The 15,095-nt window shown below is 33.8% G+C and overlaps 1 protein-coding gene across 7 annotated transcripts in view; it reads left to right on the forward strand.

Annotated features, from left to right (window-relative positions):
* Positions 1–15,095, forward strand: part of LRBA (LPS responsive beige-like anchor protein) — a 772,087-nt gene that overhangs the window by 224,079 nt on the left and 532,913 nt on the right. For all 7 annotated transcript variants that reach the window (XM_040472514.1, XM_040472528.1, XM_040472537.1 and 4 more), the window contains exons 32-33: positions 10,819–10,897; positions 11,716–11,849. In XM_040472514.1, the coding sequence (XP_040328448.1) occupies positions 10,819–10,897; positions 11,716–11,849 (213 nt within the window). The remainder of the gene's footprint in view (positions 1–10,818; positions 10,898–11,715; positions 11,850–15,095) is intronic.

Consider the following 15,095-nt stretch of genomic DNA (forward strand, 5'->3'; position numbering starts at 1 on the left):
ATCTAACTCAGTGTAGTGTTTTCAGTCACTGTACTTCTTACTCTCTTACGGTCTCACTTTAGATACTTTTGTTTACTGCCACCAGCCCATGTACCCTGTTCTTTTTTCACTTGGAATCCAGACCACACAAATATTTATCTCTTTGCTGTCAGTATTTTTAACTGAGAGATTTTTGTGTTCTTTTTAGTAGATCTCTTGATTTAAGTTATTTGCCATTAAAAAAAAATAGGCGATATGTATTTATTTTCCTCCTCCTGGTTCAAGCATTATTTGGAAAAAATGATTTGTGGATGAATTGATAGTTGTAATTGCATGCTGAGCTGGGCAATTTATTCTTGTAGATCTGGGTAAGTTATGTATTAGTCTTAGTTTGATCTTGTATTTCTTTGTATGAAGATACAATAAATATATGTCCCTGTGGATCTTAAACCTTTGTGCCTTGGGATGACTTCAGTTCTAAGTTTTATAGTGAGTCAGCAACAAAAAATGAACTGCTCAAATTCATTAATAGATTATTGGTTAGTAAAAAATACACTTGAAAGTACATAGTACAATAGCAAAAAAAGCGGGGGGGGGGACTTTCCTTGGAAGAAACCATGTAAATATAAAACATAAAACAGGACTTTTATAGCAGAAACATTTAAACTATTTTGAAATTTTGGTATCAGAATGGGATTTCTTAAATTTACATGTGGCACAATTAAAGAGAAACTAGGATTAGATACACTTGGATCCCAGAAAAAGAATTAGAGCTTGCCAGCTTAATGTGAAGTCAAAGATTCTTCTGCCATATTATCATCATCAACGAAAAAACAAAACAAAAACAAAAAAGTGGAAACAGACCCATAAATACAGAGAACAAACTGGCGATTGTTAGAGGAGAAGGGTGGGGGGAATGGGTGAGATGGGTGAAGGGGAGTGGGAGATACAGGCTTCCAGTTACAGAATGAATAAATCATACAGCATAGGAAATACATAGTCATTGATATTATAATAGCATTATGTGGTGACAGGTGGTAATTACACTTGTGGTAAGCATAGTGTAATGTATAGAATTGTGGAATCATTGTGTTGTATACCTGAAACTAATGTAGCATTGTGTCACCTATACTTAAAAAATCACCCAAATCTATAATTTTGAAAAAAATTTTTTAGGTGTGTACATTTACATTTTAAATAGTATACATTATTAAAACTATGAAATTTCATCACACAAATGTCAGATTCTAGCTTGAATAATATTCCTTAGCTTCTGTAGTATTTTATTAGCAAAAAAGTATAGTCTATTAACAACAATGGAAAATCACTCTTAATAACTGGTAAAAGATATTCATCAGAGAACAAGGTATACCCTTTGTGTATGCATATTTTCTTTCTTTTTTTTGTGTATGCATATTTTCAAAGAAAGCTAAAAGAGAAAACAGTTTCAGTAAATCTATCAAAATAGGGAAAATTTAAATTTACTTATCAGTACAGGTTTAATTGCCCACAGTACATTATTTGGTAACATGCCATTACTCTTTTTTCAGATATGCTAAGGTATTTATCCTTCCATGATGCAAAGCATAAATGAACAAAACAAAAGTGAAGCTAACCCAGTAAAGGAACTAAATAGACTGGTTTTCAGTAATTTATATGCTGCATGTTTACTAGTTTGCAAAGTATAATAATTCTACACCTCATTAGAATATTAGGCTCTGTTCTGTTTATTATGGCTGTTACCAGCCATGCACATTATTAATTGGCATGTTTTTTTTAATGTAGAAGTATTTGATTCTTTGCTTTATATGAAATTTGACCCAAGAGGCTTATGTTTACTAATCAATACAAATTTCTATTATTTAATAAAGAGTTTCCACTGGGCGTATAGACTGTCCCTCCTGCAACTGGCCCAGAATGGATGAGGAGAGAGAGAGGAGGAGAAAGGAAGAGGGAGGGAAATTAAAAAATACAGTGTTTAGGGTTTAAATATTGGCATTTGTTTTAATGATATGTTATTGTAAAGGACATTATTTATTTAGACCCTTAGGGACCTTGAATAAACAGTTGGCTATTCCCTGGATGGATCCTAGACAGATGATATATTTGCATTTTCCTTTTTGTTCTTTTGAATGTCTGGAAAATTGTCAGTTTGAAGGAGCCAGTTTATCAGTGCAAGGATAAGGAAAAGATAAGTCTGTATCGTTCCACATGTTCAAAGTAGCTTCTTCACTTACATATGCGTGATTGTCTATTGAAAATATTTAATGTTAATTTAAAATAATAAATTAGGCATACATTTATGATTTTATCTGCAGATTTATGATTTAAAGCATGCAGAATGATTTGGAAATTACATTTTTTCCCCCTCTGGGAGAAATGAAGGACAATCCTTATGAAATTGCTGATTTATTTTTTTTTTTCATGTGGTGTTTTCCTCTTATAATTATTGATAAGTTGATTTTTCTAAAGTTTTTATTTAAATTTCAGTTAATAACATTGTATAATATTGGCTTCAGGTGTACAATTTAGTGATTCCAGAAAACACCTAGTTACTCCTTAATCCCCATCCTATATTTAACCCATCCCCTCACCCTTTTATCTTTGTTAGTAAAGAGTTCTCTGATTATTGAAAAAGACCATTTTGTACAATCTCCTTCTGCTCTAGTGTCTTTTTGGTTTGAAAATTGACATCATTTCTAGGGTACTGTCAGGAAAGCATTTTTGTTATTGTTTTATTTAGAACTACCATTGCTTTTTGTCTTCTTAAAGCTTTTGATATGCATTTCAGCTCATTAAAATTAGAGTCAATTAGCACAGTAATAGCTATTTTTGTTTTATAACTACTACCTAGAGCTTCATGGAAACGTTTTCTTGAGCTTTATTATTTGTTTTTCCTTTTAAATAAATGGGACTTGATGTGTTCCTTTTTTTCAGCTTCAGAAAAGTTCAAGAAAAACTACTAATAGTTCTTTCAGAGAAAATATCTGACATATTCTAAATAAACATGGTCTTTAAAAACTACCAGCAATTAAAAAAATAAAACTCTGAAATAATCACCAGTTATGAAAGTCAGTGGCCAGTTATGATTCAGTGATCATATATTGCTGTCAAGAATTTAGAGAATTGGAGGTGTCATTATCTCTGAAGTACTTCATTGAGTGTTGTATAGAAATAGAAGCATTGGACCTGAGTCTCAGAAATGCCAGATATTGAACAGTGAAAGAGTCTTTTCAACTTCCCCTTTTTTGCCTTCTAGTTTGAAGTTTTGTAAAAAAAAAAAAAACTAGAAAATGGAGAACTTTTGATTGTGAACTGGGAATTGCCAAATGTATTAAAAAAAGTTGTTATTATGGTGAAATCTGTATTTTAATTTCATTTTAAAATTAATCGTATGCATTAGGATAGATTCCACTCAGTTTGTTAACAATTTTTATGTACAATTAGCTCTCAATTGAGCAGGATGGTGAGGAGGAGAGAAGACACCAATAAGTAAAAATCCCAGTGAAAAGAAAAGTCAACTCTGATTTTCAAGGGAATGGGGAGGGAATGTGTTATGGAAAGGAGAGATTCACAACTTCATCTTTAGGAATAGTCTTACTCTAAGAGGGAGGCTCAGTAGTTATCCAAAGGTTAATTGTCTAAGATTGCCAGTGTTCTCCCCCAAAGGAATCAAGTCTGTGGGGAAGGGGGGGTGGGATCTAACAGTCCAGATTTCTTTTTTTTTTTTAATGTTTGTTTGTTTATGTATTTATTTTTGGGAGAAAGAGAGAAAGCCCAGTGGGAGAGGTGGGGAGAGAGAATGAGAGGGAGAATCCCAGGCTCAGCATGGAGCCTAATACGGGGCTTGATCTCAGGAACCATGTGATCATGACCTGAGTCATAATCAAGAGTTGGATGCTTAACCCACTGAGCCACCCAGTTGCCCCAGACAGTCCAGATTTTTGAATCTCTGGCTGAGTGTTGGTAATCAGAACTGCTGATTATTGAACTAGATCTGCCTGAAGACCAAGCATATTTTAAAGAAGGTCAAGCTGTCCCAGATACTTGCCGGTTATAGGCTGACTGTTTATTTATACTCATAATTAGGTATTTGCTTTACTTAGAATGTATGTTGAATCAAAATGCCCAGATATAAATGAAGTGAGCCTGAGGAAATTGTGGGAGTGTTGTGTGGCAATACAGGTTTTTTTTTTTAAGTTTATTTATGTATTTTGAGAGAGAGAGAAAGAGTGAGCAAGTGGGAGAGGGGCAGAGAGAGAGGGAAGGAGAGAATCTCAAGCAGGTTCCGCACTGCCTATGCAGAGCCTTACACAGGGCTTGAACCCACAAACCGTGAGATTATGACCCGAGCCGAAAGCCAAGAGTTGGATGCTTAACTGACTAAGCTACCTAGGTTGGGTTTTTAATGAAAGCATTTTCATTAAAATATAGTGGTCTTATTTACTAAATGTCTATGACTGTGTTTTGTTTTATATTGATGTGATAAATGAAATTGTTGGAAATCTACTTTTTATAACAGTTAAATCCAGGATTGATTCTTTGCTTTATAGCTTCTAGACTTTTAGAGTGAAATTTTTAAAAGGCACTTTATAAGCTTCATCTCATTTAAGTTACCTATATTTAATGTCACATGAATAATCATTGAATAATTTGGGTGTGTTTTCAGTCTGAAGTACAGACTAAAGGAAACATGATAACTTTAAATACTTTAAAGATAGTCATAGAGTAGCAGGTAGGAAAGTACCATTGTGTATTTACTATGTCCAGATGCAAAATAATTCTGTGAAATATAGGTATCACTGCTCATTTTATAGATCAGGAAAATAAAGCAGGCAGCTTAAGTAACTTTGCCCAACGTCCCACTGCTGGTAAGTGGCAGAACCATTACTGCTTCCTCTAAACATTTCAATCATATAATAACCCCTGAATGGTAGTTATTATCAGGGAAACTGGCCTAATACTAATAGAGCTAGAGTTCACTTTGAGAATGGTTAGGTTGTAGGTGGCTGGCAAGGAAGTGTTTTCTGCTAGTGTAGAACATGGTATCTAAAGAAATTGATTTGGGAGTTAGAAGAGAGATTGATGGCTGAGAACTTGAGAGGTTAGTGGGTTCCTTTAGATGAGGAAGAGAAAAGCTATGGTCTTGAATGACCTAGCATTTCTTTTTGAAAGCAGGAAGGGAAATGGATTTCAGGCTGAGGAGAGTGGAAGAACTTTTATATTTATTACCAGAATGTAATAGGTAAGTAATGTGTAAATAGAAGGCTTGACTCAAAATGAATAGCAGGAATCATGAATAGATAGTAGAGTCACTCAGAAGAGCACTCGACTTTTCTTCTGTAGTGCCTTGCAGAAATGTGGGAAAGTAACATTGGCCAATCTGCTTTATCTTAGGTGCTTTACATTTTTTAATTTAAACATCCTAACAATCATGTTAAAAATTCGGTGGTATTTCTATTTTCTGTATCATACTGGTAAAATGGTTTAAAGGGAACAGTCTAGAATTCTGCATGACAACAGCCACTGCAAACTTAAGAAGTATTTGTAATGAATGATACAATCTCAACTAATTATATATAATAATTACAAATTATGAAGAAGAAAGATTCTAACAAAACTGCTCAAAAGATCAGAGTAGTAGTTGTTCCCTGTTTGGTTTCCAGTAAATTAGGAAAATACATAGAATTTTGCTAGTAGTCAAAGAAGTGTAAATGGCTTATTCTTTATTTAGAGCAATTTGCAGTATGTATCAATATTTAGTGTATGTTTGGGGCTCCAGGGTGGCCCAGTTCATTGTGCATTCAACTCTTAATTTTGGCTCAGGTCACAATCTCAGGTCATGGGATTGAGCCCTGCATTGGGCTCTGTGCTGAGCGTGGAGCCTGTTTGTGATTCATTCTCTCTCTCTCTCTCTCTCTCTCTCTCTCTCTCTCTCTCTCTCTTTCTGTCTCCCTCCCTCCCTCCCTCTGCCCTTCTCCCTGGCATCCTTGCATTCTCAAATAAATAAATAAGTAAATAAATAAAGTGTATGTTTATTGACTTCTAGGAAGTTACCTCCAAAAAATCAAGGAGTGCACATAGATTTATGTAAACAAATACGAAACACTATTTATTATGGTTAAGAGCTGGGAATGATTCAAATGAATGTCCTTGAATTTTGATTGGTCTGATATATACTCATTATTAGAAGCAGATTATGATATATTTCTTTGGTAGGAATATTATGGAACAGGTAGAGAAGAAAAGAATCTAATCACATGGCACACAATTTTGTCTGTCTTTAATTCCACTATAGTTAATAGTTTCAGGTGTACATTATAGTGACTCAACAGTTACATACATCACTTGGTGCTCATCATATGGTTTACAATTTTGATTTGTCACAGTACCAATGATGACCCCTTGCATTGTTTGATTAACATGTAACTGCCAACTTTCTATATTGTTGTTAGTCTTTCCCTTTTGTAATTAATAAGTGTTTTGTGGGAAGGTGCTTTGAAATTATTTAAATATCCTGTTCCTCAGATTGTTACTTTATCATAACAGTATGGCCTTTTGGCTTCCTATTTTACTGGATGCGTTGAATCAGTTATTATTTATTTTTATGCTCAAATTGTCTCCAATTTGATTTATGGTAGTCCCTTCAAGTTGGCTTCTGTGTGTTTGTGAATGACAGCCTATTATTCCGTGGGCATATCTTTGCTTTCTAAAAAAACAAAGCTAGGTGTTTCAAGATCTTTGTGTACTTTTCTTCCAGAGATCTTGAATCAGCCATTTCTCTCTCTTACTGAAGAATAGTATTTAGGAGCAAGATCTGGACATGGGATGTTCAAATATTGCTGCTCTCAGGTCCTCTCAGTTGAAAGAACTAGGGACTATATATATAGGAGTATGTATTTGAATGAAGGAATATATTTAATATATACTTTTATATATGTCTGTAGTGAAACCATGGATTCACACAAATGCCCTTAATTTCAAACTATTACCTCAAAGTTTTTTTTTAGTTTTCTTTTCTACCTAAATGCCCTCCTTACATTATTTGGGCTCCTATACCTTGCTCCGGGTCAGTGTAGCACCCATTCAGATACAAATACTTTCCTTGATCTCTTCAAGCTAACTGCTTCAAGTCTGACTAGTTCAAGAAGGTTTGGAAAAGAGGGTCCTTTTGCTCTTTAAAGCACAGCATTTTTACATTGTAGTCATCCTGGGAAAATAAGTGATTCCACTTGTAACGCAAGATTATAGATTCTCAGATAGAAGCTCTAAACTTTTAAGTCCAATTACATTTACTGCCACATTTGGTGTCCTTTAGTAGTGAGGGAAGTCATGGAGATGGTCTCCTGTGGCTTACACCTTTGGAACCAAGTAACAGCAGGGCCCTTAGTCTTTAGACAGTCACCTTCACCACAAGTAAATCATTATATTTACACAGTATGTTGAGACGGTACAATTGTTTTTCCTCTAGGCCTCCAGTTTTTGTGATCTTGAGGTTGCAGACTGGCAAAATGAAGATTTCAGTTAAACAGTTCTTCCTTGGTCTTTTACCATATCTCAGATTCGAATCTGTTGCTTTCTTGATTGTATCCAGTTTTCTCTTACAATTAGGTCTCAACTTTGGCTACTGCTGTTTAAGATGCCTTTGATTGTAAAACGTGTTGATTTGAGAAGTGCTATCATGTGGAAAAATGTGCATTTTATTTTGATAAATAGGTTGTAACTGAAAAGAATTCTTACTTACAGATTTATTTCTGGCTCTTCTAAAAAAAAATCCGATGATTTTTATCTTTCTCTGCCTGACTTCATTTAAAATTTGTATCAATGTGCTCTAACCAGAGACCAGGAATAAACCCTTGGTTGAATATGTTGGTTAAGTGAGGGAGAATGCACACACATGATGAGGAAGTTTGGGACATCTCACTAATAGAGTATTAGAAAAGGTTTATTATAGGGTTTTAGATTGTATTAGGTGATTTTAGGGAGAGGTTAGGAAGTGGGCTTCCTTCTGATTTGAATATTGTGAGGAAGCATTGGTAATTAATTCTGTGATAAGGTATCCTAATAAATATCATCTAGAAGCGTGGAAGCCCAAAGCAATAATTTATAAAGAAGTCAGTCATTCATATTAGGATTTGGGATGTTTGGCCATCTTTGTTATTTGGACAGAGTTCATTTTTGTCTGTTGTGAAAAAATTACATGGTAGTATTGTTTTGTGTTGATTCATCATGATCATGGCATGGCTTTATCTGATGTTGATGCTTTATGAAATTGTTTATATTCAATATTAAAACACCAAGACCTAACTGTGGTTTCTAATCAGGTCCTAACAGCAGTAGGGACTAATTGATATTAACAGGCTAGCTCCCAATATCAGAGGCTGCTTTTGTATCTTCTCAACTGTTTCTTCTTTCTTTCTGTTTGCTATATGAACATCTTCTTCTCTCTTTTATCTATCTTTCTGTCTATGCCAATTTGTTCCTTATGTTCTTCCAGCATACCTATATCTAAGGTTTTGAGAACAGATCAAAAGCATCAGGTCTGTGATAATGCATAGGTTCCAAGATCTTTTAAGCCCCTCTTCTGTATCATCTTTGCATATTCTTTTTTTTTTAAAGTTTATTTATTTATTTTGAGGGGGGGAGCAGAGAGAGAGAGAGAGAGAGAGAGAGAGAGAATCCCAAGTAGGCCCCATGTTCAGTGCAGAGCCTGACATAGGGCTCAAACTCCTGATCTGTGAGATCATGACCTGAGCTGAAATCAAGAGTCAGAAGCTCAACCGAGTCACCCAGGTGCCCCTCTGCTTTGTGTATTCTTTTTTTCATTTGCTTCCATATGTTTCCTGTCTTCTTTTGGACTGTTCCTCTACAGAATTGTGATAGGATTTCAGTCTGTATTTACACAAGTACTAACTTGACATCCATTTAAGATACTGCTTTCGGAAATGGAAAGTTTACTTACTGAATTACAAATGCAAGTAAGATGTGCATGTCCCTCGTACCTATGGACTCCAGGTTGTTAGGATTATCTTTCCAGTTGGATTTCAGTGACTCTTGTGGTCCCTATGTTATAGAGAAATTATTTGACACTGTATATGTGTATTCTTTTTTTCCTAATATTGGCCTTAGAAAAAGCAAATGGCTTTTGTTTCTTTAGGTCCTACTCCTAGCTTAAATTGAACGTTCTATCTCATATATCCTGATTCTTAAACAGGAACTTTATTTTCCCCCTACTTTCTTGAGCTTTTAGAACTCTTTAAGCCTCAGTAAATTATCCTCCAGATTAGTCTTCTAGATTCACTTTTTCAAGACTTTTCATAATGTGAGGCACCTGGGTAGCTCAGTTGGTTAAGTTTCTGACTTCGGCTCAGGTCATGATCTCGCGGTTTGTGAGTTCAAGCCCTGCATCGGGTTCTGTGCTGACAGCTCAGAGCCTGGAGCCTCTTTCAGATTCTGTGTCTCCCTCTCTCTCTGCCCCTTCCCTGCTCGCACTCTCTCTGTCTCTCTCTGTCTCAAAAATAAGTGAACATTAAAAAATTAAAAAAAAAGACTTGTCATAATGTATGTTTTTGTGTTCCTATCCATTCTTTAAGTCTTCCAGAATTACTTTGATGGTGATTATTTTTGTCTTGCCAAGTAAATGTGATAAGCACAGGTATTTGTTGAAAACAAAGATGATTATTCTTGTATAGGATAACATAGTTTGAACATTTTATACTGTAAGAGGATGAATTGGCCATTCAGAAAAATATACAAGAGTATTTAAGGGTATCTGAGAATATTCATTGGAGAGTAAAATAAGATCACATGGTAGAAATTAATTTTACACGGTAGTTTAAATAAAAAGAGGGACATAAAAAAGTAAGAAATAGAGAAGCATATACCAGGTGGGAAGATAGACCTGTAAAATATGGGAAATGGAAATGATTAAAGGAATAATTTCCGCAATTAACATAAATTGAGGACCTTCTATTATTGTCAGGTTCTCTAGGCTTCTAGAGATATGGATAAAGAAGAGGAAGTCTCTGCTTTTAAGAAGATTAGTATTGTAGGAAGAAGGATATTTAAAAAATCATTTGACATGCTGTGTTACAAATACACTAACAGATTATGTTTTTATTACAGTGTGGACACAAATGAAAGAGTATAAATTCTGTTTGAATCATTTAAGAAGTGTTTCTCAGATATTCACTGGATTATGTTGGACTAGATTTAGGAGCAGTCAGGGTATAGCATAAGTTATTTGGTGTTCAAGGTCAGTTTTCATGGTAATGGAGATATACATATTTAAGGGTAAATTTTGAGTTTCTACTTGTAAATCTCTATTGCCACTTGTTGAATAGAAGAAATCATAACTGCAGGGGGCCGCCTGGGTGTCACAGTCCATCAAACATCCGACCCTTGATCTCTCCTCAGATCAATGTCATGGCTTGTGAGATCTATCCCTGTATTGGAATTCTGTCTCTCCTTCTCTCTACCCTTCCCCTGCTTATGCTCTCTCTGTCTCTCTCTCAAAATAAATAAATAAACTTAAACTACAAAAAAAAAAAAAAGCAAGAAATCATAACTCTGGTTGAATGAGTCAGAATTTAGTTTTCTATTACCTCTGCAGCTGGTGGATCATAGGGTTACTTTGTGTAATGATCAAACTTGTAACTAAGATTTAGAAATGATTCAAGGAAGATCTTATTAATTGGTAGAGTTTAATCTTATCTAAATTATAATGGACATTTAAAACTGCATTCTGTTTTTTGTTGATTTGTTATAAAGATAGGTTTTTTGTTTAAACCTTTGTATCTAAAAACAGAAAATTCCTGTAATGGTTGTTTTCTTTTACAGGTGGTAGATCATCTAATGCAAAATTGCCCTCGGTTCCAACAGTTGGTTCAGTTCCAGAAGACCAAGTTTCAAATATGAGGTATTTAAGCTAATTGGATATTTGTGATTTGTTCTTTTGATGACTCTTTAAACTCTCTAGCTACAGCTCTTTGTTTAAAAAAAAACTTTATTTTTTCTACTTCTTTTTTTAAATATAAGTGACATTTAGAACATTTTAGAAGTTCCTTTTTAAAGATTATGAGATATAAAAAGTTTATGAGAAGTGGCTATTAAAGTAAGTGCTGCATGAATAACAAATTCTTAATTACACAGGGCCTGCTTGGGATTCTGTCTCTCCCTCTGTCTCTGCCCCTCTCCTGCTTGCACTCTCTGTCTCTTTCAAAATAAATAAACTTAAAAAAAAAAAGAAAGAAAAGACTGCTATAGACGTAGATGTCAATGGAAAAGAATATAAAGTGATTAGGTTTATAAACGTATATTGAGTCTGTATTATATGCTGCAGCTGAGAACTTAGAAATGAAGACATAGTTCTTGAGCTCAAAGTGCTGATGGTTAGTTGGTGAACAGACAAATTTGGTAAGGACTTAGAGTTTTTTTTAGGTTAAAATGGTGCTAAAATTAAAATCAAGTGCTCTCAACTGACCCATTAAGATTTCCTATAAAAGCTTATCCTTGGAGTGGTTTTTTACCAGATTGTTTGTCAGGGCTGGGGATGATGATATAGAATTGACAAACAAAGGGCAATCCAGGCAGAAGGAATGATATGTATAGCAATAATGAGTCCTTACGTAATTTTTAATTTCTCGTGAATTTTACATTTCTGTGGAAGCTCATTTTAAAAACTGAAAGTTGTAAATTCTAATGAAAAGTTCAGGTAACTTAACATCTTTTCATTAGTATTACAGAGAGACTTGAACATGCTTTGGAAAAGGCAGCTCCTCTTCTGCGAGAGATTTTTGTGGATTTTGCACCTTTTCTTTCTCGGACACTTTTGGGTAGTCATGGGCAAGAATTGCTAATAGAAGGAACAAGTAAGTGATTTTTCTGTATGTCACTTTACAAATATATATTTAAATTTATATTTAAAATTTCAAGCTTAACTTAAATGGAAAATATGAGATGCATGGAGTTTCATTGCTCAAGTATTTTCATCCTTTGACAAGGATTCTTACAGAGGCTGTATCTTGTGAAGAATATGTCTTGTCTAATATTCTTATATGTTCAAGATTTTTTAATCGGTGAATTGGATGAAACAGAAAAGTATGTACTGAACCAAAGAACTAAGACTTAGATTTTTTTTAATGCATTGATGGAAAGATTAGTGTTATAGTAGTTAGTATTTATATAGGCTTTTACTTGAACTTAAGATCCAGATAAACAATAGTATTGCCACATATTAGATAAATGAAGAATGTGTTATTTATCTTTATTAGTAGAATTCTGTTTTATAAAGAAGTGGAAATAGCAGTAGTCTTGTACTCTATCCTGCTTATATCATACATAGATTACTGGATCATTTCTACTTCAAAGTAGCATACTTTGAGATTGTGTTAAACTAGATAGCATGTAGAGTTGGTTGCTGAGTGAATTGGAAACCATGCTGTTTATGGACTGGATGAAAAGTTTTGGGACTTTTTTTTTTTTTTTTCCTGATAAGGGGCACTTGTTATGTAGTCAGTGTTTTCTAATAGAATGGGTAACTCAACCAAATGGTATCAGTTCAGTAGAGAATGGCTTTTCAAACAATTCTTTTTGAGAGCTTAATAGACTGACTTCAGAATACCAGTCCTCATCCTTATAATGAAAAAATTTTTAAGGATAAGCTAGAGGACTTTCATCAGTGATAATACAGAATTGATTTTTTGTATTCAAAGTGTTGGGCTAGAAGTTTGCCAAACTCTGGCTTGTCTGTGTCCATGGTTGATGGTTTAAGATAAAATACTTTTGTTTTCCTAAAGCTGAAAAATCATGGAAAAATAGAATATCTATAGCCCAGTCTCTTTAAATATGGATTTACAGCTTTAGTTATCATATTTTTTTGTTGAGCTATGGTCAGTAGATGATCTCGAGGAATTTCTTAAAACTTGTAAAAATCACTCTTTTCATAGAAATGAGGATATGGAAATTCAAGGTATAGGTAGGTTAATAGCTTAGTAAGTTATCTGTATCTCAGCATTACCTAGGAGATACCAGCACTTTGTAAGTAATAAGCTTCAGCTGACATGAATTTTATTATCATCTCTGCTATAGATGTATAGGGGGTTGGTGGTGAGTGATGTCATTTCCATAGACGGAAAAGGTAGCATTGAATTTATTTGAAAAAGTTCAGGTTTTAGAAATATTTGATTAATGTGGGGTAGAAATTTACATTATCTGCCAAAGGATATAATTTATTTAGCCATGCATGGACTATTTGATCTAATGAAGTAGTAAGATTTGAAAGATAATGAGTTGAAAAATTAAAGGACGTCTCCATAATTTATACTTCACATGTTGTTTATTTTTTAAAGTGGTGTGACAACTTAGGAACTGTATTTCATTAATATAAAATGAATTATTAATTACAGCCTTTTGGTGTAGGAAGACATTGTTGCTTTTTAGTTGGTCTTTGAGTTTTATAATAGATCAAACAAAATAGGATCACCTTAGATACTCAGAAGTACTAAATTTGCCATTTCTGGATCCCTGAATAAAATTTAATTTATCAACTTCTTACTGGTAAATTCTGATAAACCAGTAAGCAATAGTGCATCATCTTCCTTGTTATCTAAAAACCTGAGCAGTGCCTACTCATTGGACTGTGTTCATTATAATAGCAAACAAATCTAAGAGTTTTATGTTACTTATGTCTGTATTTTAGGTTGTGAGGAATGTTTTGGTTGGTGGTTTTATGCATTGTGAAATAAAGAAGTTTTGAGTAGAGGTATTTGCAGCATGGTACTATACAAAAAGCACTGGACTCAAAGACAGGAAACCTTGGTTTTAATCCTGTGTTTGCCAGTCACTAGATGTATGACCAGACACTGTATAGTGTGTGTGTGTGTATATATATATGTATATATATATATATATTTAAAAGTTTTTAAAGTTTATTTTGAGAGAGAAAGAGAGCGAGCAGTGGAGGGGCAGAGAGAGACAGAGGGAAAGAGAGAATCCTAATCAGGGCCTGCAGTGTTAGTGCAGATTGTGACGTGGGGAGCTCGATCTTACGAATGGCGAGATCATGACCTGAGCCAAGATCAAGAGAGGGACACTTAACCGACTGAGCCACCCAGGTGACCCTACTTTTACATTGTTTAAATAATTTTTTTATTTAAGCAGTTTTAAATATGTTAAATATTTATAATAACCATGAACTTATTGCCAACTACCAAACCATTTTTGTTTTGCTGTTTGTTATATCTACCTCTGTTTTTTTTTTGCTTTAGTACTTAAGACAATTCCAGACATTTTGTCATTTTACCCTTAAATAATTAATAGTCCAGTTAAAAAGGATATTTTCCTTTATAATCACAATTGCTCCTCTTACACCTAATATTCATAATAGTTTTGTGCCATATCATACTCAGTTCATATTCATTTTCATTTAGATGTTTTTTTATAATTGGTTTTCTTCTAACTAAGATACAATCAAAATCAATTTATTGCATTTGGTTATGTCTCTTAAGTCTTTATTAATATCAAATAGTTTCACCCTGTTCTTCCACTATTTTAATGCTATTGTTTCTTGGTGATGTCATTTAATTGTTTCTCTGTCCCATGCATTTTCTGATGGCTTGAAATTAGATTTAAAAGTTTAATTAGAGGTAATACTTAATATTACATCATGCTTATTAGAACCACATATTTTCTGATTGTCTCAATTGTAGTGATATTAACCTTCTTTTTCAATCCTTTATAAGGATTAATATTTTATTGTTTAAAGAGGTCCTCCAAATACAAAGAGAAAATTACTTAAAAAATATATTCCATCTTACAGTTACCATATGTAAGTTCATTGGACAAGTTTTATAAATCTAAGATTTGTTATAGGGTGTTTGTGGTCTTAGTTTTCCTATACCTTAAAACATTTGGCTATTTCACTGTTACTCATCAGTTATTCCTAACGATAGTAAGGACTAAAATAATAAGAATACAAGAGTACTGGAATTGCCCCTAGAATTTATGCCACGATAGGAAAACAAATCATCACTATCAGATCACCCCCAGTTTTTACTGCAATTCTCAAAGTACATGATCGTATTTTAGAAGATAGAAATTTGTTTTCTCAGTGAGAG

The sequence above is a fragment of the Herpailurus yagouaroundi genome, unplaced genomic scaffold (genome assembly GCF_014898765.1).
Source record: "Herpailurus yagouaroundi ecotype Mexico unplaced genomic scaffold, PumYag 28, whole genome shotgun sequence".
Classification (NCBI taxonomy): Eukaryota; Metazoa; Chordata; class Mammalia; order Carnivora; family Felidae; genus Herpailurus; species Herpailurus yagouaroundi.